The sequence below is a fragment of the Terrapene carolina genome, unplaced genomic scaffold (assembly GCF_002925995.2).
Source record: "Terrapene carolina triunguis isolate 2854851 unplaced genomic scaffold, T_m_triunguis-2.0 Scaffold62, whole genome shotgun sequence".
Classification (NCBI taxonomy): Eukaryota; Metazoa; Chordata; order Testudines; family Emydidae; genus Terrapene; species Terrapene triunguis.
In genome coordinates this window covers 17,525,333-17,550,327 of record NW_020664413.1, presented here as the reverse complement: position 1 = coordinate 17,550,327, position 24,995 = coordinate 17,525,333, and the positions used below count along the sequence as shown (strand labels likewise).

Below are 24,995 nucleotides of genomic sequence, written 5' to 3'. Positions count from 1 at the left end.
TCATTTTCAGTGGGCTGGCTCAGGGGGTTGGGGTGTGGATGGGGGTGTGGGCTCCGGATGGGGATGCGGGCTCCAAGGTGGGGCCAGAAATGAGGCATTCAGGGTGCGGGAGGGGGCTCCGGGCTGAGGCAGTGGGTTGGGATGTGGGAGGGGGTGCAGGCTCTGGCTGGGGGTGTAGGTGGAGGCTCTGGGCTGGGGTGTGAGCTCTGGTGTGGGACCAGGGATTTGGGGTGCAGGAGGGGGCTACAGATGGGGGTGCGGGCTCCAGGGTGGGGCCATAAATGAGGTGTTCAGGTTGCAGGAAGGGGCTCTGGGCTGAGGCAGTAGGTTGGGATGCGAGAGGGGGTGAGGGTTATGGCTGGGGGTGCAGACTCTGGGGTGGGGCTGGGGATGAGGGGTTTGGGGTATAGGAGGGAGCTGCAGAGTGGCGCTTGGGGTGGAGGCAGCATGCAGAGCCCCCGGGTGCCCCTAGGCATAGGTGCCAGAGGAGAGACATGCCGCTGCTTCTGGGAGCCATGCAGAGCCACAGCAGGCAGGGAGCCTGCCTTCATCCCACTGCGCCTCCAACCGGACTTTTAACAACCCAGTCGGCAGTGCTGACCGGAGCCGCCATGGTCCCTTTTTGACCAGGCGTTCCGGTCGAAAACTGGACACTTGGCAACCCTAACTGCATATGGGTGTCCACGCTCCACAACCACACTCCACGAAGTCAAGTACAGATGCTCCCCAACTTATGCAAGCGTTCCGTTCCGGAATGCCTTGCGTAAGTCGAATTTTGCATAAGTCAGGAACATATACCCGACAATTACGCAAAAAAACCACCCCAGGGAGCGTCTGTAAGCTAAAGCAACATTGTAGTTGAAATTTAGGATTTACAACAGTAAATAAATTCAAAGTTATGAGTCCACAGATACCTAAACTAGTCCATACTACATATGTAGAAAGGGGTCATGATAACAGTCTGGGAACCATAGACCAATGATGTAACTCCAGCGAAATTATTTCAGTCCCCAAGTCTTACAATTTCAGCAACATTTCATGAAGGCAGGTTCTCTCCCTTCCCTACTCTTGCCAAATATTTCCTTGGAGTCCTTAAATTAGAATACAAGGGGTGGGGGGGAAAGAAATGTGATTCATTGTACCTGTACATAAAGCTAAATATACCCATTAGAGATGCACACAAAGAACAGCCATGTGCGCTCTCATGAGGGCAGAAATTTGGATATTTGTTTATTCTTATTCCCTTTTTCTTTTTCAACCTTATTGCATTTAATTTTAATGTCCAATGCTTTAAAACCATATCTTTTGAACGGTTCTCAGCATAAAAAAAAAATAGGGTCTGAAAATGTAATCAGTGAAAACACTAGGGTATTTTTCCATACTCTTTTGTTTTTTTAATTTAAACACCAGTTGGACTGCTATAAGACATTTCAGCCTATGGGGCAGGGTTTATTTTCCCCACAGAATTTTAAAAGCCTGAAAATAGAGGCTTATAACTTAAGTGCTTCTTTCTTAGCCATAAACACCACAGAGCATCACAATATAGATCTTGCAGTATTGTTACTGCACCACTGCAGGTAAGGGTTGACTGTATCAAACCTAATCCTAGGATCTTAAATATTAGACTGCTAAAAAATATTTTTTTTACTTCTGCTTCGGAAAGGATACATTTATCAATCACTGAGGCACATGCACCCAGACAAGAACAGTTCTATTGTTTTCATTGGAGTTTCAAGACAGAAGTGCATGTTCGTGAAAACCACTGAACCATCCTTTTGCTAGTTCTATAACATATTTTCTAAGGTCCTCAAGGGTTTAATAATTCTCTGTCAATTGGAATCAAGTGAAGCTGACATTTTAAGAACATTTTATGTACACCTCTAAAGACTTACAGTACAATGCATTTCAGAACTGGACAGAAATAAAATAAAAACTTGAAGGACTTCTTTTAATCTTATATATCCCACCTTCCAAAATAGAGTGGGGATGTCTGTTCGGTCAGCAGGCTTTGTTCTCAGGGCCTGCCATTTGTCTCTCTCTTTTGGTTCAGTATACCCAGGACCACCAAAAATGGGGTTCAGCTGGGTCAACTTCCTTATTGGTAACCACCTAGTCCTGCACATCCCGGGGATAGGTGTAGGGGAATGTGGGGCAGGTAGGGGGATCTGGGGCCTTTACTCCACTATTCCACATCCTGCTTACCTTCCCCAGGCCACTTCATGCCATACTCAATGCCTCAGACTTATAGACTTGAAGGCCATAAAGGACCATTGTCATCACCTACTGTGTCCTCCTACACATCAGTTGGGTTTTTTGCCCCCACTGCTCTCCTTGGAAGGCTGTTCCAGAACGTCACTCTTCTGATGGTTAGAAACCTTCATCTAATTTCAAGCCTAAACTTGATGCCCGGTTTATATCCATTAGTTCTTATGCCAACATTAGCCCTTAACTTTAAATAACTCCTTTCTCTCCTTTTGTGTTTATCCGTCTGATGTATGTATACAGAGCAATCATGTTTCCCCTCAGCCTTCATTTGGATAGTGAAAAGAAGCCAAGCTCCTTGAGTCTCCTCTCGTACGGTAGGTTCTCTATTTCTCTGATCATCCTTGTAGCCCTTCTTTGCACCAGTTTCAGTTTGAATTCATCTTTCTTAAATACGGGAGACCAGGCTGTACACAATATCCCAGATGAGGTTTCACCAGTGTCTTGTATAATGGTAGTAACACTTTCCTATCTCTACTGGAAATACCTCACCTCATGTATCGTATGATTGCATTAGCCTTTTTCATGGCTGCATCACAATCACTGCTCAGTCTTCCTGTGATCGACCATTACACCCAGGTCTTTCTCTTCTGTCTCTTCCAATTGATATATCCCCAGCATATAGTAAAAATTCTTGTTGTTTGTCCCTAAGTGTATGACCTTGCACTTTGCATTATTACATTTCATCCAGTTTCTATTACACCAATTTTCAAGGTCATCCAAACCCTCTTTTATGATATTATGGTCCTCCTCTGTACTGGCAACACCTCCTAGCATTGTGTCACCTACAAATTTTATTAGCACTTAACAGAAAGGGTTAAACATCCTGCAAAATAAATAACCCTCAAAAGACATGTGGGGAGATAATGTGTGTGTTTTCTGTATTTACATATATATGAGTAGGGTCAACGATGTAATCCACAGGCCCTGTCTATGCTGTATTGTTATAGTTCAGAGATCAAAAGAACATCCTAGCATTTAAAATGAATTGTAAACACGGGATATCTCGGTATTCATTTCTCTTTGAAATGTATTGTGAATGGTGGAGGAACAAGCAAATTGCCTTATGTTAATTCGTATAGCTCAGTACTGGTGATAGACCGCCTTCAAAGTCATCCTAAATTACCTTTTGTTCCCCAAGGAACTCCAACTTGTCAAAGAGGACATGAAATTGTATAAAAGATCCTTGGGTCCTGATTCTGTCATCTCCGGTCTGCTTAAGGTTTCATGCAGGGGAAGCCTCAGCCACAAGGACTGAGATCCCAGTTCAAACTGGATTGTCCTGTAATATGAACATTGGACTATAACCTATGAACTATTTCTGAAAGAACTCTTTGCAACTACAAAGCTCACCATCTCTGCTGTGAATCTGAACCTCAATTAATTGAGCTCATGTCTGTATGTATATTGATCTTTTAACCATACTCTCTCTCTTGTTTTTTTCATAAATTTTAGTGTAGTTAATAAGAATTGGCTGTAGCGTGTATTTGAGTAAGATCTGGAATATTCAATAACTTGGGAGGTAATGTGTCCGATCCTTTGGGATTGGTAGAACCTTTTCTTTTAGATGATGAAGTAAGATTTTCAGAAATCATCATATTTGACTTAGGTACCTGGATGAAGGCCTGAGGCTGGATCACTTTAAGAGAACTGTGTTGTTTGGACTTCTGAGTAACCAGTAAGGTAATAAAGAAGCTGTTTTATGCTGGCTTGGTAAATCTAAGTATTGGAATATCCACCAGCTTTTGGGGGATTGTCTGCCCCATTCTTTGCAATTCACCCTAATTGAGTGACCACCGCTGGCCCCCATTGGGACCCCGGTCACAAGCACACACTCACTTTTTATGCTATGGTCAGTAATAAATATGTTAAATAAGATTGGTCCCAAAACCGAACCCTGAGGAACTCCACTAGCACCCTCCCTCCAGCCTGTCAGTTCACCTTTCAGTATGGCCCATTGTAGTATCCCCTTTAAGCAATTCCTTACTCGCCCTTTCAATTCTGGTATTAATCCCCATGTGGAACTGTATCAAATGCTTTACTGAAATCCAGGTAGGCTAGCTTTGCTGCATTTCCTTTGTCTAGAAAATTGGTAATCATCTCAACGAAAGACCGTTTGGTCTGGCACGATCTACCTTTTGTAAAACCATGTTGCATCTTATCCCAATTACCATTTACTTCTACGTCCTTTATGACCCCCAAAATTATGGATTCATAAAAAAACATTCCTATTGGGCTTGCAATTTCAGGGCCAGCTTCTTTAATATTCTTGGATTGAGATCATAGGGGCCCCCCCAATTTGGTCCCCTTAAATTGTTTGCATTTCACTTCCACTTCAGATGTGGCAGTTTCTACTTTCATATCTTCATTCCCATTAGCAGCACTGCCACTACCTCTAAGATCCTTGTTCCCCTTATTGAAAACTAAGGCAAAGTATTTCTTTAAAGATAATCTAGGCATGGCCCAACACCTAATCTCCACCCTATCCTCAGTGCTTAATGGTCCTACTTCTTTCCTTTTTTTTTATATGGCAAAAACAAAATAAAAAAGTTCTTCAATTTCCTTTGCAAGGTCCAACTCTGCTTGGTTTTTGGCAGTTCTCACTTTTTCCCCTACACTTTTTCGCCTCCAAGAGGTAGTTTTCCTTGCTGATCCATCCCTTCTTTCATTCCTTGTAGGCTTTCTGCTTTCTCCAATAACCTGTCTGAGGTACTTGTTCATCCAGTTTGGTCTGCCACCCTTTCCTATGAATTTTTCCTCCTTGCTTGGGGATACAGCCTTCAGATTGTTTCTTGCAACTTCGCCGAAGTAATTCCAAGCCTCCTCTACATTCAGACCCTTGAGTTTTTCAGTCCAGTTCCCTAACTATTCCCTAACTATTCGCCTTAATTTTTTTAAATGTTCCCTTTCAAAATCAAGTACTCTATTTGCAGCCCTGTTTGTGCTTATCTTTCCATTTAGTTTAATCTGAATTAGCTCATAATCACTCAATCCAAGGTTGTCCTCTACACCCAGTTCTTCTATAAGGTCCTCAGTTTGGAGAATGACAGCTGTTTAATTATAGTCCCTTTCTTCAAACCCCCGAGTCTCAGAGCTGATGCAAGGTGACCTTCTGCTGCCCACACTCCGGATTCTTCCTACCTGTTGGGTGATGTCTCAAAGGAGAGGTGGAAGACTCACTGCCAGAACTCCTCAGCTAGAGCTTCTCCTATTGTGACAGGGCAGTGCTCCTCCAGGGAAATGGCTTCCCTTCTCCCCGGGCTGTTGGACCGGTCTTTATATAGCTGCTTTCCTCAGGATCAAGCTCAGCAGTGCCTGAGGTGCGGAGCTTACCGGATCCTGTACTGCTCCAAGCCTTTCCCCTGCGTAAGCCCTGGACTAGGATTTGCAAACTACATCACACAAAGCTAATTCAAAAACCATTTGTACAACATTACATGGGAACCAGAGGATTTTTGTTTTGTTTTTCAAATGTAACACTTTTAAGATTTTGTGAATCTCTCTTAGAAACACATTATGAAGGAACATAGGCTACTGGATCAGACCTGTTGTCCACCTAGTCCAGTCTGAATTTGTCTAGCATCAACATTCAGCCAGTGGGTGAAGTTATACCTTTCTCTGCTAAATTGAAAAACCCACTATTAAATATTTATTCCCCTTGTACGTTCTTATAGACTAATCAAGTCAACCCTTAACTTTCTCTTTGTTAAGATAAATAGACTCAAGTAGCTCAATCTATCACTATAAGGCAGGTCTTTTAATCCTTTAATCGCTATCGTGGTTCTTCCCTGAAACTTCTCCAATTTATCAACATCCTCCTTGAACTGTGGACACCAGAACTGGGCATAGTATTTCAGTAGCACCAGTGCCAAATATAGACGTAACATAACCGCTCTACTCCTCCTCCAGATTTCCCTATTTATGCATCCCAGAATCACATTAGCTCTTTTGGCCACAGCATCAGCTGATTATCCACCATGACGCCCAATCTTTTCCAGAGACTACTTCCCAGGATAGACTTCCTCAATCAGAGAAGTATGACCTACATATTTTTTTTCCTAGATGTATACATGTACATTTAGCTGTTTTAAAATACATATTGATTGTTTGCACCCAATTTACCAAACATTTCAATTCACTCTGAATCAGTGACCTGTCCCCTCTTCATAATTTACCACTCCCCCGGTTTGTGTCATCTGCAAAACTTTATCTGTGATTATTTCAGGTTTTTTTCCAGGCTATTGATAAAAATGTTAAAAAGCATAGAGCCAAGAACAGATTCCTGCAGGACTCCACTAGGAACACACATCGTGATTTCCAGTTTACAATTACACCAACTTTTAATTAGCCAACTTTTAATTCATTTAATGTGTGCCATGTTAATTTCATATTGTTATAGTTTTTTAATCAAAATGTCATGCAGTACCAAATCAAATGCTTAACAGAAGTCTAAATATGCAGTATCAACACTATTACTTTTATCAACCAAATGTGTAATCTCATATCAAATTAGTTTGACAGGATCTATTTTCCATAAACCCACGTTGATTAACAAAAAAATAAAGGAAAGTAATATAAATTAGTGCCAATCAAGTGTGACAAATATGGCAATTTCCTGAACAAACCTTGTTGAATTAAGCTAAACTTTATTGAATTAAATTTATGTATCATTGTGGGGCAGGGATTGTATGCAAGTCCCTGGGGGCAGGGAAGGGTGACCAGATATCCCCATTTTATAGGGACAGTCCCGATATTTGGGGCTTTGTCTTATATAGGCACCTATTACTCCTCACTCCTGTCTGGATTTTTCACACGTGCTGTCTGGTCACCCTATGGAGGGGGATCACAGCCCTCCAGGAACAAAGAACAGTGTGGTGGGATTAGGGAGATTCACTCATGTGGTAACACCTCCAAAAAGGTACCACCACCTGGAGATACTTGCATATACTGGTTCAAACTGGATTCTCTAGAGACCAGCAGACAAAGAAAGGACTTTTGGATAAATAACCTGAGTTTAAACTGACTCAGGGCCTGCTTTCTGTGCCATAAAATGGATAGGACCTTCTGTCCAAGGCAGGGCTCCAGTCCTGCCCGGGAAGGATTGGACCTGTTCTTGGGGTTGCTTATTCTGAGCAAAAGGGGTTATGAACTTGTAACCACAGAAAAACCTGTGTGGGGTTTCACCTGCCAGAGACCTCACTGGAACTGGGGTGATCTCTGGCAACCTTTGAGCATGCATGCACATTCTTTTATTGCTTTTGATGTATTTTCTCTGTAATGCTTTTACCTTAAGAATGCACATGCTTGTTTAGAAAGACCTAAGTGGTAACTTAACTGTGGGCAATTACACTGTTTATAGCCTCTGAGATGAAGGCAAAGCAGGCCGCTTAGACAGTCTGACTTGCTGGAGAATTCAGTCTAGGCAGGAACTGTGCAGCCTGGAAATACCCTGGGTCAGGAGGGAAGAGAGACATGTCTCAGCCCAAGAAAGGTGACTGCTGGGAAGCTGAAAGCCTAAGAGTGGTGCCCTGGCTGGACCACAGAGGAGGAATACAGATGAAGTTGCTCAGAACTGTGACATAATTAATTATATTACCCTCCTTTAATTCTTTGTTAAATTGAGTCCTGTATCAGCCGCTCCATTATCTTGCCCAGGCTTGATGTCAGGCTGACAGGCCTATAATTACCCAGGTCATCCCATTTACCCTTTTTAAAATATTGGCACATTAGCTTTCTTCCAATCTTCTGGAAATTCTCCAGCATCGGACAATTTACTGAAAATCAGTAGGTGTGATTAATATCTTCCTAGGTCACTACTGGAATGGAAAGAGTGGTTTTACCCTATGATGAGACTACACCTATTTTTTTTCCCAAAATACAGAATAGAGCTATTTGTTGAACACTTTTGCCTTTTCTGCATTAGTATTGATAATTCTACACCATTTCCATCTAGTAATGGACCAATATTATGGTCAGAATTCTTTTTTGTTCCTAACATACTTAAAAGCTCCTTCTTATGGTCTTTAATTATGCTGGTCATAGATTTCTCCTTGTGTCTCTCTGCTTTCCTTATCAATTTTCTACAATGCCTAGCTTCAGATTTATAGTCATTACTATCAACTTCTCACTTTCTCCATTTGTTATTTACAGTTTTATTTTTTGTAGCTGCCTTCAAAACCCTTCTAAACCAGGTCATTTTTTAAAACCAATAAAGCCTCTTTCCTCAATCGCTAGATTGAGCCTTTTTTGTCATCTATTAAGTCCTTAAACAATTCCCAATTATTCACATTCTTCTGATTAAATTCTTCTCCCAGTTGATTTGACTCAATAATTTTCAGCTTTGTAAAATAAGCCCTGTTAAAGCACCAAGTGTGTGTGTGTGTGTGTGTGTGTGTGTGTGTGTGTGTGTGTGTGTGTAGATAAATAAAAATAAACACTGGTCTGGACTTTATTCAGTTTACACAATATAAATGTGATTAGTCATGATAAGCTACCATTAATTTTTAGTTCTCTAATCAGTTCCTCTTGCTATTGATATACAGGCATATGCTAAATAAGGTATAGGTATGGATTAATGCAGTAATGCAAAAGCCTAGAGGTCCCAAGACAGTAAAACAATAGCTTAGCCAAACTACCTAAGGCCCCAGGCTTAAAGACTTGACATAAGCAACTAACCAGTAAATGACCCTATATCCCAAGATAGAGGGCTGTTATAGGCAAGTGTTGCTAAACTGCTGACAGGTAACCACAAAATGACACTTTATACTAGCTTTAGATATTTTAAGTTAACCACATCAGCATTTGTCGAACCATGAGAATGCCATGGCAACTAACTGATTAATACTAATAAACTTGAAGTAAAAGGCCTATTAACTGATGGGGAAAGGGCACCCCAATGTTAGTAGGGTAAGGAAAAACAGATAAGGAAAAGGGGATGATGTCAGTACTGAATATGCATTAGGCTTAGTTAGTATTAGCATAACTTCTAATATAAGGTGGGACTTGGCCCATACACCTGGAGCCTACCAGGTGAAGGACCACTCATGGGTCATCTTACTACTACAAGGTTCCCTGCAAAGGACGGTATGAGTAGGCAAATTCTGGATGCTTGTATTATCTCTGTCTGCTTAGCTACATCATAGTGTTTGTGATATTGCTGACTATGCTAATAAAACTATTGTAGATTCAAAAGGTCTTGCCTAAGTGTGAGTGTCTGTCTTGCATACGTGGGGGTCCTCATTCCCAAATTAACTGTGTGGCTGATCTAGAGGCAAATGAACCCTGCCAAACCACCAAATGTTAAATTGGAAACTCTAAATACCTAACCAACAGATCACACAACATTACTTGTCTATACCAGGTAGAATTCCCCTGTGTTGGTTGCAATTAGTTTTTTAGTTTGGAAATTGTCATCTACAATATTTAGAAACATCCAAGAATGTTTTACTACTGGCAATACGAGACCTCCTATATAGGTCATTGAAATTGAAGTCCCCCATTATCACACAACTTCCCCCCCCCCATGCATTATAAATAGGTGTATAAAGAACCAGTCATCCTGTTTCCTACTGTGATTTGGTGGTCTGTAGCAGACACCAAATAATACCCCATTTTGTGTTTTATCTGTTAGAAGGCTCATCCATAACCATTCAAGGTAAATATTTTTCCAAGTCATCAGTGACTCAGAAACAGGTAATGCCATTTTTGACAGAGTGCCACTCCTCCTCCCCTTTTGACTACTTAGTCCTTCCTAGATAGGTTATAACCATTTATGTTGACGTTCCAAATGTCTGAATCATGTTTCAGTAATATCAACTAGATTGAATTTATACTCACACATGAGCAATGCCAAATCCTCTTGTTTTCTACTGAGACTCCTAGCATTGGTGTACAGGAAATTAAAGAATCTCTTCTCTTCACATCCTTTGGTTCTGTTAATTTTGTTCTCAACTTCTTGATTCTGCACTAAATGAGTGCTCATATCTCCCCTCTTTTTACCCTCCCATTGTGTTATTTTAGTTTAATACCCTCCTGACTACTCAAGCCAGCCTGTTCTTAAGGAGATTCCATTTCTACTGAGTCTCCTCTTCCGATAGAAAAGGGTGGACCAATGTTCCACAAAACCAAATCCTATACCACTTACCTAACCAGTGGTTCATTTTTAGAATCTTCTGTCTCCCTTCACTTTCGGGACAGGAAGATAGCAGAGAAGATCGCTTGTACATTCTTCTTCAGCATGCTTCTGAGTTCCCTGAAGTTATCTCTTGTCTGCGATATATCCCATGATGCAGTGTCATTAGTGCCCATAAATGGATCCTTGCCCATTAACTTCAGAAATTCCTCCAATCTCATGTGAGTGATGTCTCGTGTCTTGATTCCGGGAAGACAGCACACCATCCTGTTGTCTGTTTATCCTTTGCAGAATGTTCTTTTGATTCTTCTGAGTGTTGAACCTCCAGCAAGAATGGACAGACTTCCTTGGACAGTTGAGGAAACTCTTTATGGGCAAAACTGATTCTAAGAGGTTGGGCTTAGCTACCATGCACAGGCATGTCTCATATATCTTTCCCTTCCCTTAGACCCCATGGTTCTTAAGAGGTATCTTTCACAGGTTAAACATTGAGGACCTGGTATCAACTTGAAGCAGTGGTTGATCCTGGAGCCTCTGCCAGTTGATCGTGATCTCGAGGCCACTAAAAGTCTGGCGGCACAGCCTGCCTGAGCCCCACTGCACCATCGTCCAGGAGCCGTCTGCGGTAAGCACCTCCCAGCCGGAGCTCACACCTTACACCTCCCACACACTTCCCAACCCCCTGCTCCAGCCCGAGCCCCCTCCTTCACCCAAACTCCCTCTCAGAGCCCACTCCCCCTCACCTGCACCCCAACACTCTGCACCAGCTCTGAGCCCCCTCCTGCACCAAACTCCCTTCCAGAGCTTGTACCCCTCACTCCTTCACCCCAACCCCATGCCTAAGGCTCAGCCAATGTACACCCCATAGTTGAGAATGTTACGCTGATTTGTGACAATCCCTGAAGGATTCTGGATCTATAAACAACAAATGAAATTAATAAAAAGTAAAATTCATGAAATGTCCACTGGCTTCTATGAGATTAGGTGCAGTGTGACCATCTGACCCCTGCACCCAAACTTTCTCCCAGAGCTTGCACCCCTCACTCCTGCATCCCAACCCCCTGCCCCAGGCTCAGCCCGAAGCCCTCTCCCATACTCCTCAGCCCCAACCCAGAGCCTACACCCCTTCCCAAACCCCAACTCCCTGCCTCAGCCCGGTGAAAGTGAGTGAGGGTGGAGGAGAGTGAGTGACGGAGGGAGGGTGGAATGGAGTGAGTGGGGCGGGGCCCTGGGGAAGGGGTGGGGTATGATCCTGGGTTGATCTTAAATTCAAAAAGTGATCTTGTGTGTAAAAAAGGTTGGAGACCACTGACTTGAAGCTTTTAGCTGTATGGAATTCCTCCTGGTCCTCTTCTCTCTAGTAGCCACAGTCCACCCACCCTCCTCTGTCTCCAATTGTGACAATTGCAGATGTGACCTCTTGCCTCTGGATAGTTATGAATGGCCAGGCCTCCTTTCTGACTTCCTGTCTCCCCAACTCCTTGGTGGCCAGCTTCTTTCTTCCTTGAACCTGGTGTACTTGATGTTTCCCGAACTGGGCTGTCTAGGAACTCCTCAACTTCTCTGGTTCTCAATTAGTGTCTCTATTTGCCTGTCCAATCCAAGAAGTTTCTCCAGCACCAGCTTTCACTTCATATGTAGTAAGTCCCTTCTGGCTTCAGGCAGGAAAGGAAACAAGGCACATCCATTGCAGGAGACCCATAGTTCCATCGCTGGCCATCTTGAAACTGCATGTAGGAGCCGAACCTGGAAGCAAAGCTTTTCACACTCCTGCTCTCAACTACCTCCGAAACTCTATTAGCGGCCCCTGTTTGTGGCCCTCAAATTCACCCAGCAAGATGCTTTTTATATCAAGTCTCCCTGTTTAGCTCAGCTCCATCCCTCACCGCCAGGAAACAATGAACCACTCAAAGACTTCAAACACTGGATCTGATCAAAGCTCCGAGCCTCATGGCCTTTACCAAGGCACCAACAGACAGATATATCTCAACTGCTTACCCAAGGCCTCATGGCCCAGCTATGCAGCCTGTTCACAGAGAACCCACAGATGGAGCAAAAGCACCACTCACTAAGTGCCACTGCCTCCCAGGACAAAGTCCAAGCTATACCCTCCAAAACTCTATTAGCTGCCTCTGTTCATTATGAAAACCCAGACTATACCAAGTGTCACTGCAAGGTACAGCATTTCAGTGAACAAAAAGATGGAATAAACTAAAGTAGAGGGGGAAATATTTGTGTATACAGACGCACACACACATAAATAAATAAAGCTACATGAAAACTCTATTAGGACATTTTTCTTTGGGAATTTCTTATAGTGCTAAGTCAGAGTAGGAATAGGTAACAGACTTCTTAAATCATAGGAACTAGAAAGTGAATAAATAAGAATATGTTGATTCCTACCTGTTTTCCAGACAAATTGATGATCTTTCCTGGCTTCCAAATCAGTTGTTTGTAACATTGAGAGCACAAGTAAAAGCAAGATATTCCTCATGCCCTGCCATGCCCAATGAGCAGAAACCCAGAGATCCCTCAGAAACATAATTCAGTCTCTTGTCTTCTTTAGTCCTAGATTTGAAAGAAAAGGCAAAATTAGTTTGCTAAAAATACATAGTAATAAAGCAGAGCACTCCGGGTCAGTGCTACTCAGTACACATTGCACATCCCTTTCTGTGGCGCAGAGTCTGTTACGTGGGTACTTTAGAGATGGTACATGTAAAGATACGTACTTTTAGCTCAGGAGGCCCCTGGTTCAATTCTAGGTGTCAGCCAAAATGGTGGCCATTACCAAAGCCCTTAGTGAATTCCTAAAAAGCAATCTGCTAGTGTCACAGCTCTAAAATTCAAGGCTTTCGCCATAATATGTCATGTGAGAGCCTTATGCAACACTTTTTTCTCTCCTCAATCTATTTATCTTTAACATGCCCATCACCAAGATATCTGGTGTTTTATAGTTAAACAAACCATGGATGGAGACAGATTTAAGCTGCAACGTTCAGCTCTGGATATGAATCCCAATTTCCATGAAGCTAAGGGCACTGAGACACAAGATTTGGATTGCCAGTTCATCTCTGCATACTGTATGTAGATGATACAGTTAAAAAATGGCATTAGAACTAAGAACTAAATTTTGATGTGAAAGCGAACGTTCGAGTTTAATACTACATGTATTTCTCCTACAAGATTAGCTTTTGCATTTATATTTCCTGAATTCCTACATTTGTAACTGGTCATTAGTCCCACATTTCATATGTCAAAGTTTTACCGCTGGGACAGGGCAAGCAGAGTGATAAGATTCTTCTGCAACATGTTATTGTCATCATTTATGTTATTGGCATCATTTGGTGCCTTTCATTAAAGTTATCAGATATTAGAAGTTTAGTTCTGAAATTCCATTACATTTCCAGCCTTATAAAAAAAGCAGCATTATTACAATACATAATACACAGTATGGTTCTTGATAAGAAGTCAAAGATAAACCTGAAAATAGTGGATAGTGGATATACAGTAAATCTTTTCATTTGGAGTTTTATTGAAATTACTCAAACAGTTTCTATCATGATAAACTCATGTAATTATATTTAATCAGATATTGACTAACTGCTGTGGAGGATACAGTGTTGTATCTGTTTAGGTTAATTCATTTTTATATTTTAGCTGCATTGCAAAACCTGTAAAGATATCAAATGGAGCTTTTACGCAGGCAAAGTAATGCAGGCAATGTAAGACGCTTGCATTCATGGACTTTTCCCAGTGTTTGGGGGTTAACGTTAGGACCTAGACTTTCAAGTTCAAGAACAAACATTGCACCCTGAATTGAAGGGAAAAAAGCAAATCCTAGTCCCTTGTCTAGAGCTAAATCCTAAAGCTTACAGGGTCAAACAAAGGACCGTAAGTGGCCTTGTAAGCAAGTTTGCACTGGGCTAATCAAGCCCAAGAAGCCAACCGGGCCTGGTATAGAAGTGAGGCATAGGGGCTCTGCACCCTACTCTTTGGAAGAAGGATGTGGATCCAGTGCATTGCAAATGGGATGACTTCAGGAGAGAGAGTGACACACACACACACCTACCTCAATTCCATGCCAGTGGAAGCTCCAAAAAAGTTTTTGTTCCATTTCAGAATGAAAACTGCAAGTTTCAGCCAAAAAGAAATTCAATGGGAGGAGTGGTGGGAGAGATAAGAAACCAAACGTGAGAGGTGGGGCTCTCTGGGTTTCCAGGCTCCCCGCTGCTGAGTCGTGAGCCAAGTGTTGGTTAGAGCTGGGGTTCCCAGGACTTTCAGGCTCCCAGCTCTGAGGCAGTGAGCCTAGAATCCCTGGCACAACAGGGTTGTCTCAGAGCAGTGAATGTTGGATTCCTGGTCCTGGAGCTCTGCACCATGGAGCTGCCCCAAAGCCACAGACCCTGGAAGCTGCAAGAGACCCTGAGCTCAGTAGGCAGCTTTCCAACATAAACTTGCCTGTGATTAGACTAGAGTTCAAACCCAAACTGTTCTTGTGAAACAGTTTGGGTCTGGCAAACCAGCATTATCTGGTGAAGTTCTGTTCCACAGGAAAATTTTTGGCCAGCTCCAACACTAGGCCATCCTGTAATTAACTCTACGCGACTATCACTCATCTGGACTAATCCGCCTCACTCCACAACAAATATCAAGTGGCACCGCTTCCCCTAAGGTCATTCCCAGCATCACAACCACCACGACTGATACTATGTATGACAGATGTCCTGGGGTGGGGGGGAATTGGCAGAGTTTAGAAACATTAGTTCTGTGACATTCTGTACCTTGGGGGAGCACCTTGTAACCCCCATATTCCGCATTTATATACAATTGTGAAGCATGCCTTTTAAGGTATCAGGGGAAAGGTTACGATCTGCTGAAAGTCATTTCTCTATCCATATATGTATATCATTAACCCATATGAAGTTATGAGAATTATGTTGTATAGTTGTCACTAAAATATACTGTAAATTGGGGATTCGGCCACATAGCTCCAGAGGCAACAGCAAGGAAAATAGCCAACACCCGCGTGGGGTGTCAATCAACCCATCAACAACCGTCAGGCTCCCTTCTTTTGACCCTTTGACCGCACTCCTGTCCCTGTTATTTCATTAGTTGTCCCCCGGAATCAGTTGGTAGATGGGAGATTAGCCTCTGCAGAACCAGATATGGAGCATGTTAAGGCTGTCCAAATTAATGGCAAGGAATGCTTGGGGCAGAGGGATACAGGGCCCCAGATCTCTCTGGTTAAGCAGAGTGTGGTCCCAGAGGCCAGCATATTGCCTGGCCAAATGGCAGAGATTGTGGGGATGGGCAAAAGCAGATTCCTCGTACCACTAGCTAAAAATCCAGGTGGTGTGGGAAGGCTTGGAAAGTGTTTTGACCGTGGGGGTAATGGAACACCTCCTAGTTGACCTGCTTCTTGGTAATGATTTTTTCCGTGTAGCTCAGGTTAAAGTATTTGCTTGCAGCAGAAGGGAGTTTTATGCTGGGACCCCCGAGGGAAAGGGTAAGGTCTCAGGAACTGCTGAGAGAATGGGAGAGTCTCCTTAATTCTTCTGCAGCAGGGGAAAGCCATATGCTTCCAGGTGGGAGGGTGATTGAGACCAACTCCTGCACTGCAGCTGGAGGCAACACCACATCAGGAAGGGAAGGGGGTGTAAGGCCTGCCAGGGAGAGTACTATCCAGGTTGTTAGCTACCAGCAAGTTGCAGATGAACCAGAGACAGACCCCGCTCTAGGGGGCATAGAGAAATGTGTCCCAGAGGAGAGCCCAGAGAAAGGGGAGGGAATCTCAGAAAACACTGAGTTGGGTGAGGATTCCTTTAACTCAGTAACACAGGGAAGCCGGGTGCTTCCAAATATGGGAGGGGCTGAGACTAGCTCCTTTCCAGCAGAAGGCAACATGCCCTCAGGAGCAGGGGCAGGAGAGGTGTTGTCAGTGATGAAGGAAAGTATCCCAGTTGTTAGCTGGGTTTTGCAGATGAACAAGGAACTGACACCTTCCTAGGGAGCAAAGAGAAATGCATCTTAAAGGGGGGCTCAGAGAAGGAAACTGGGGAAAAAATGATGGGAGCACAGTAATGTCTCCTTACTGGTCACTTGGGAGAGGATGCCCAGGACCGAATGGCTGGGTCAGCAACCGTGCACCCAGGCAATCAGCCTGTGACCCAGGTTTTGAGAAGGAACTGTGTAACTGGCCTCCTGGAGGGGAGCAGTCACACAGCTGATTTCTCAGGGACAGAGAAAGGGGTGGCGAAGGGTACCTCAACCCAGATCCCAGTTTTTCAGGATGCTATTTCTGAAGAGGTTTTGGAAAGTAACTGTGTCTCTTTAAATCAAGATGCAGCTCTAATGCCTGTGATAACAGAGAAGTTTAGACCAGGAAATTGCCAGGTGGTGGTTTGTGAGAACTCAAATGACCCAATTGACAGAGAGGGGGGTGTTTTCCCCCACGCTGGTGAGACAGAGAGAGCAGTTATGGGGGGAAGTTGCTGGGAAAAAGTGCATCTGACTTTTGCCTATCACTTAAAATATTTTGTAGTCAATAAACTTCTTTTACTGTTTATCTTTACCGGTGAGTTTGCCTAAAGTGTGTGGCAAATGTGCTTAGGTTTGCAAAGGCTGGTGTATATCCACTTTTCATTGATGAAATGGTGAACCAATTAATAAATCTGCATTGCTCATCTTGAGCAGTGCAAGACGGTATATTCCTGAGGTACAGTGCTGGGAGGATTTGGCTCTGGTGCCTTTCTCTGTGTGATTCATGAGTAGCTCTGGGAGCATTCATGTAATCTAGCTGGGTGTTGGGTCTCCACATGCAGTTGTGCTGAGTGATCACAGCACCTGGAGGGGTTTGCTGCTGGTCACTAGCAAGGCATTGTGAGAGACAGCCCAGGCTGGAGAGAGTTCAGGGGGCACAGCGGTCCCACAGTCCCAGGCTGCACCCCGGGGATCCCGTCACAGGTTCCAATCCTACAAGGAACTTAAGCATGTCCTTAAGTTCAAGAATGTAAGACATCTCTCTGAATGCAATGGGACTGCTCATAAACTTAAATTTAAGTACGTGCTAAAGTGCTTTACTGGATCAGGGCCAGAGTGCTCAGCACTTTGCAGGATCATGCCCTGTGCGGGCACTCTGCTGCTGACCCTCATGAGACCTCTGTAGGTGCAAACAGGGCTCTGTACACCCGAGACCCAGCCAGCACTCCACATTGTGGAGCTGAATAAGGCCAGGATAGGGACTTTATCTTTCCACTAGAAGATATTTCACTAAAGACCCTAATCCACAAATCCAAGGAAACCTCAGACAACACTCACTGCCAGTTGTGGTTTTTTAGTTTTTGTTTTTTTAAACCAAAGCTCGGGTAGCACTCGTCAGCTGCCTTTTGAACATACTTTCTCCAGCTCAGAATTGGAAGGGTTAGTGGGTAGCAGTAACTCCCCAAGGGTAGGAGACTCCTGCCCTAGTCAGGAGGCTTGGCATCTGTTAGTTCCTTGAGAAAGACTACAAAAATAACAGCCTGCTGTTGTCTGAGGAGGACAGAGATTATATTAAGTCTGAAAAAAAAAAAACCCCAAGAAAAAAATAAAGACCCTGAACCTGATTCCCATCTCGCCTACACCAATGTAACTCCACTGAGCTCACTGATTTACACCAAGGCAAGCGAAATCTGAATTTGTCCCTATATCTCAGTTTGTATAACACAATTTGAAACACTAGCAGTTCTGTGCAGATATGATAAAAAGTTACCACACAGGCAACATATGCCATCCACAGCAGCATGAATAAATTACATTATGAAGGCCACCAAGATTTCACATCAAATTTAGTTACTGAATATCTCAAACTTCCAAATGTGAAGGCATAGTTAACTGTGAATTGGCAAGTACAGAGGGGGGGAAATCTGTAGTTAACATTTTAAAAAATAATTTACAGATTATTCAAACTATTAACTCTGATCTGCACTTCGTGTTCATGATGTATTTTCCTTATAATTATTTATTGTTTTTTCCCCAGATGAGAAAATTAAACTTCAAATCACAACTCAAATATATACATTTTTCTCTCCCCCAAAATTCTTTTACTGTATTTGCTTTTCTGGTCACTTATAGGTTTCTCTCTCCACTTACTCCCAAATTTAAAAAGTGGCCCATTAGAAGAGGTAACAATGATTTATATAGTCCATGGTTATCCAAGACAAACTCTTTACCTAAAATAATCTTGTGCCCCAACACTACATATGCATTAATCCTACAAACACTTATGCATGTGCTTACATTTTAAGCACAAGTCGTCCTACTGACTTCAGTTGGACTATTCACATGTTTAAAGTTACACGTGCATAATGCTTGCAGGATAGGGGCATCACATTAAACATTCCCTTGATTTTTCCAGCTTATTCAATGTCTTTTATGACATCCCTATATCTGAGTACCCTACCCATCCTGTATTTTCACACCGTGACAACAGCGGCATAGAGCCCAATCCTGCAAATACCCAAATCGGTACATTTCTCATGACATTAAAATCAGGATTTGTCCCAGTGCTACACTCGTATGTTTGAAGGATCAGCCCCACAGTGTTTACATTAGATTTTGAGCTGATATTAAAGATCAATCAGAATGTGAATAAAATTGTTTGCATGCACATGTGAAAGTAAAGGTTCAAAATCCATTTTCTTTGAAATACCTTCCACAAATGGAAATTGCATTGTAACAGATGTATTATCATAAATGCCAATGCCATCTTATTAGTGAGCATGTATTTAAAAAACATTACAGTAAAGATGGCTAACTAGCAGGAAGTTTATTTCTTTGTTTTTTAATTCTTTCCTACCCACCCACCTCAAATAAAAAATGAAAATTTACGCAACAGAATGCAGGCTACAGAAGCCACTAAGTACCACAAAACTACCACAGTCCCTTTAGAGATGAGCAGCTGTAGAGCACATCTGTTCTCTTTGTATATTAAAAATTCTCATTTAGTTATTAGACTCCTCTATTTTCTAGTGAGAAATTGGTGAACGTTGCCAACCAGACTCTGGCTTTCCCTGCATGGATGGATAGCAAGATGGAGAGGCTGTAATGAAACTTGCTGCCCAGTCCCACTCAGGTAACCAGAATGCTAGTGCTTGCACACCTAGAGCACAAGAACCAGAGGCCCAGCAGTGCTAGACACTGCTAAAGCAGCAGGGTATCTGGCACTGCTGGGTAACCAAGGCTATGCCTCTTCCTGCTCTCAACAGCAGCCAGCCATTAGTGACCAACACTGGAGGAAATACACAATGAATGCACTCTGTTACAATAGTGTAGTAATTGATGTTTCTGCATGTACCCCAAAGAGAAAATAACTGAGATCGCTACCGCTAGTGCAGTACCCCTTCACACCCCTTGCAGTGGCTTCTGAAGTCAAATCTAGCCCTGTTCTGTATGAATTTGTGCAATATTTGTTACTCAACCTGAAAATGAACTGGCTGAAGTCTGAAAACCCAAGTCAAAGAACTTAATTCACCCTTGTCATAAGGAAGTAAAATTCCCTTTGAATTCAGTAGGAGTTGTGCCCACTTCAGCCACGGTTGAATTTGCCCTAGTATTTTTCTTTGCAATGAGAAGACTTATGAAGAGAGCTGGTAAAACTATTACATTTAAAAAACATTATGCAACTAAAATAAACCAGCACAATTTTAACCACGATAAAAAAAGCACCTGCATGTCTCATATCTGACCTGAAAATCATTTGGTAATTGTCTAGCACAAAACACTTTAATGATTATTCAATTCTCTTGGCAGAAAAAAACAAAATTAAAAACAGTAATAACAGTTTGCCTGAAATGCAGGGCAGAAACTCATCACTTATTTATCCTAAGATTTATAGATTCTTACTTATCTTGACCTTTCTGAAATGTTAACACCCTGTACTACTAAACTCTGCCCTGCCTTCTGCAAAAGGTATTATCCAAAGACTAATCCTATTTGATTCCTCATCAGCAGATCATAGCTTGAAATGATGCCTGTCAAACCAACCTTTACATGTGCCACAGATAACCTGTCGTAATCAATGGATCAAAGGTCTTCAGGTAAAGTTATTCTAAATTTTACAAACATTGAGATTTATAGAAAAACTAAAGAAAAAATAATGAGCTAGACCGTGAATTTACAATCAGCCCCGAGTAAGCTCTATACAGCCACGTCCACAGAGCCATGATCTGGGCCTTCGCTATTAGCTATTGTTTTGTGTGCATGTGTACATGCACACACACACTTTTTAATATCATGAGAAAATACCAAGCTAAACCAGAAACAGGTTTTATTCTCATATGATTTATACACACATCATCAATTCTTCCACTGCTGACATATTTTAGAGGAAGATAGTCTTGTGGTTGAAGTGCAGTGACCTAGATTCTATTCTCAGCTTTGCCACAGACTTCCTATGTGACCTAAGACAAGTCACTCAGGGCCAGATTCTGCCACTTGTGGAGTAAAGTACTAGTAGTCCCACTGACTTCAACAGAACTACTCAGAAAGAGTAAGAATGGCAGTCTGGACCTTTGTGCCTCCCCTTTTCCATTTGTACAATGCAGTTAAGGATATTTACTCTCCTTTGTGAAGCACTTTGAGATCCATGTGCTTCTAATTACTTCTAAATGTCGCCTTCTTAATTGGTTATTTATATGAATCAGAACATTAAACTGCAGAATACTTAATGCAGTTTGCTACAATAATTGTGAGGGTGGAAATATTCTTAAAAGAACAGAGTGCTAATAATATATCTGCGTCTGGAAGAGAACTTTTGCAAACAATTAGGGATATACAGTCTAAGTCAGTCTACTCTGGAGTATTACCCAGAGTAAGTCATATCGGTGCACTGTGTCTACCCTAGGGTTGGCATCCATGCAATTACAGCGAGGCAGCTATACCAGTAGCTTGTAACTCCAATGTAGACATGGCCCAATACAAACTACAATATTTGGTTCTTTTTCCATTTTATAACATCAATGACTCCTTTTTAAGAATAGATATTTAGCTGCTGAAAAAAAAGCCACTATAAAAGTTTTCACTACCTTTATTATTTCTAAATTATATCTGTAAGTTCAATAACGCCTGCTTCTTGTTCTGCAACTATGGAGGAAACTGAAAGATTACACAAAGTAATGCTTAACGTACAGAAAGTAAAGGCCATTGTTGCATTGCCACTGGAATGCTTCTGAAATTATATTGACCTAATTGGGAGAAACATACAAACCCCCAAATTTTCCTGTTTTCCATCATGAACTTCAGTTTCAGAGTGCATTCTGGAAACTTAATAAAGGTTTACATTTAGAAATTTATAATTAAACTTAGATAAGTGGGTTATAATGAAAGATATCTCTAGCAAGGGAGCCCAAACAGATACATTACAAATACATTAAACACCAGAGAATGAACTTTCCATCAGCAGAATGGTTTTAATTAAAATAGCGATAGACTGCAACTCTTCTGTGAAATGATATTGCTGTTACATCCAGTTCATTGTAAGTACTTACGATGCATGCGATGAAAAAATACTTGACTTTCAATAATAGAAAGTATATATGATTTTAAATTTCTCTAAGCAGTCCAGATCAACGGGTCAGTTAAAGAAACGCAACTGGAGCAAAATTTAATTCATCTGTATGCAAGTGTATATATTATATTACATCAGCAACAACAAAACCCTACTTTAAAAGAATATTAAGGTTGCAAAGTCAAGAATTCAGAAGTTTTATCAAAATGTTGGCACTTCCTGTCTTTATTTATACAATCTTATAGTATTTTTTTCCCCCCACAGGAACCTTGCCTTATTCAGCACACAGAATGTTTGGTGCTCACTGAATGGTTAACTATTTAATATTTTTTTATCCTCGCCATTTAATGCATGACCACATGCATTATTTACTGCACGCCATCCAAACCCTGCACTGAATACACAATTATTTTTTATTTTCTCGTGGACTTTTCTATGGTCTTTTCATTGTTGTATCTTAGTGCTTTACAAGCATTCATGAATTTATCTTCACAACACCTCTGTGGTATTATCCTTCCCATTTTACACACAAAGTAACAGAAATTAAGGCCAGAATTGTCAAAAGTGTCAGAGTGTCCAGTTTGAGAAACCTAGGGACTCATTTTTCTGACTGAAATTGAAAACAAGGTCTTATAATGGAAAGTGTCAGGGAATACTACTTGCACTGCCTTTACTTTGCACACCTGTACTTTAATTTCTGAACTGTTTGTTTAGTACAGTGATGAAATTTTCCCTGAAGTTTCCTCAAAATATAGCAAAATTAATAGACAGAGAACATGTAATAAAATATTCTGAAGGTGCCAAGACAAGCAAAATTTTGCATTCAAGTACAAACATCAGGATTTCTTCACAAAGTGATGCTTTGATGTATTAAAAAAACCTCAACAGGCTAGTGCCTAGTCTGGGTCTGTTATCAGTTTAATATCTGATGCACCTTTTAGCACTGGCAGTCTTATGGACTGGATGATCCAGTAAGTCCTTTCCATCTCTAACCTATTGATTTATAATAAGAATAGTGCCCATAATTGTGCTGATTCTGGAATACTGTTAAAATTGGATTAGCAGGACAAAGGGAAATATATCTAGTTAACACTACCCCTCCATCTCTATTTAACTAATAGGTTGTGATGTGCAAAGCTTTTGCTAAAACAATGCTGGGTCTCATTTCATTAACAAAACACTGCATCTAATGCAGATTTAATAATTACAAATGCATTTTAAAACTAAATATTTGAAAGAGTTTTGCCTCTCCAGATGAACCTGGAATTCAGAATTCAGTACAGCACAGGTCCCCTTATAAAGGGTCATAATCCCACACTGTGAAACACACAGAAAGTTTCAAAGTCATCAGTTACAGGGCAGCTCAATCTTCCTGCCCAAATTTTGCCTCTACAACAGCAACCCTATTAAATTACTTTTAGTTCATAAAAGTTCAGTTGTTTTACTGCAATGATTTGTGCTTGCTTTCTGACATTTTATTGGATGTTAATATGGGTTATAGGAAGTTTTTCTCCCCTCCACTGAAGCAAACTCTGTGGTGGGCATGCTAGTCTTAAATGCAATGAGCAGCAAGCTCAGAGGTTGATTTCAATTTTATTTAAAAAGGGGAGAACCATCCACTTTCCCTCTAGTCTTTAAGAGCTTTGCAGGATATAGCTGAATCAGAAGAAGTCCTCCCCCAACCATTTGATAACTAAAGAAGGATGGTTTGAGCCACCCATTTCAGAGATAGTTGATGTCAGTTGCAATGACAAGTCCCACAGCCCACCTGCAAGAGAAGACTTGGCTCTAATATACCGCTAAAAGGACTGATACACGCAAGGCATTTCAGTAATTTAAAATGTTATGTTCTACATGGGTGTATACAACAGCCAGAACAAATGATTGCATATACATGCCCAGCTACCTGATTCAGGAAATCAGATACAGAGATCCAGGAAAATTTTCAGCAGCATTGGAACAATTTTTATAGTGGCAGTGCTGAAAGCCACTGAACCAACCTATAAATCACTTCAAGCCAGAGGGTTCCTGCCGCACCCCCAGCATCGCTAGTTCCAGCACCCCTGAAAATGCTACCATTTTTGTTTGCAATTAAATGCAGGTGAAAACATTTGTGGGTGCAAAATTGCATCTCCGAAATTGGAGATAACTGGGGAAAAAATCATATTCATAACATGCTACTGCAGCTATATAAATGGCATAGGCCATCTTCACTTCTTCTTTAAGCTATAAAAATACTCAATTTTGCTGCAATGCCTACATTTTAAAGAATAATTTGGTCTCCACATTGTTGGTACCTATGAATTTTGCCCTTATTACTCTTTCCTTTCCCACTACCTAGTTTTAGGCCAGACACAAATGAGCTAATATAAACAGACACAAACACATCCACATGATAAATTCTATTGTTTCAACAACTCATTTCCGAAGTGCTGAAATAAACATTTGTTCCAATGCATGCTCTGTCATCAGTTGTTTACCTCAATACATTTAAGTATCAACCTTCAAAAAGGGCAAGGATTGAAAAATCTGAGTAGCACTCTGTAAGACTCAAGAAATTGACAGGCTGTAGAATAGACCCGTGCTAATCCACACACTAAAACAGGAGTCCCAACAAATAGCAAAGTGTTGTAACAAGCTCTCATATAATTAAGGCTTCATTATGTCTACAAAATATACTCTGCAGCAATACAGTACATTTACTACCACATTCTGTCATTTTACTCTAAGTAATTAAAGCTAGAGGTGTCAAAATAAATGAACAAAGGATATTTTCTGACTTACTGTTGGTTTATGCAAGTTCTTTTCAATTCCCCACCCCTAAAAAATTAGCAATTTGCAATAGGTCTTCCAGTCATTAGAGACAACTGGTAATGGCATACTGCATTAAGACAAATGTGTAAAGAGGATTCTACTGTGAAGTATAACAGTGATAGTAACAAAAAAAGGATATTGCAACACACACACACAGGGCCGGCTCCAGGCACCAGGCACCCAAGCACATGCTTGGGGCGGCACCTGGTAAGGGGCGGCGGGGGGAGCGCGGCGCAGCATTCC

At 41.6% G+C, this 24,995-nt stretch overlaps 1 protein-coding gene across 1 annotated transcript in view; it reads right to left on the bottom strand.

Moving 5' to 3' along the window:
- THSD7B (thrombospondin type 1 domain containing 7B) overlaps positions 1 to 24,995 on the bottom strand; it is a 506,250-nt gene that overhangs the window by 409,711 nt on the left and 71,544 nt on the right. Inside the window, exon 2 of the mRNA XM_026647768.1 lies at positions 12,797 to 12,961. Within this exon, the coding sequence (XP_026503553.1) occupies positions 12,797 to 12,935 (139 nt within the window). The 5' untranslated portion in view covers positions 12,936 to 12,961. The remainder of the gene's footprint in view (positions 1 to 12,796; positions 12,962 to 24,995) is intronic.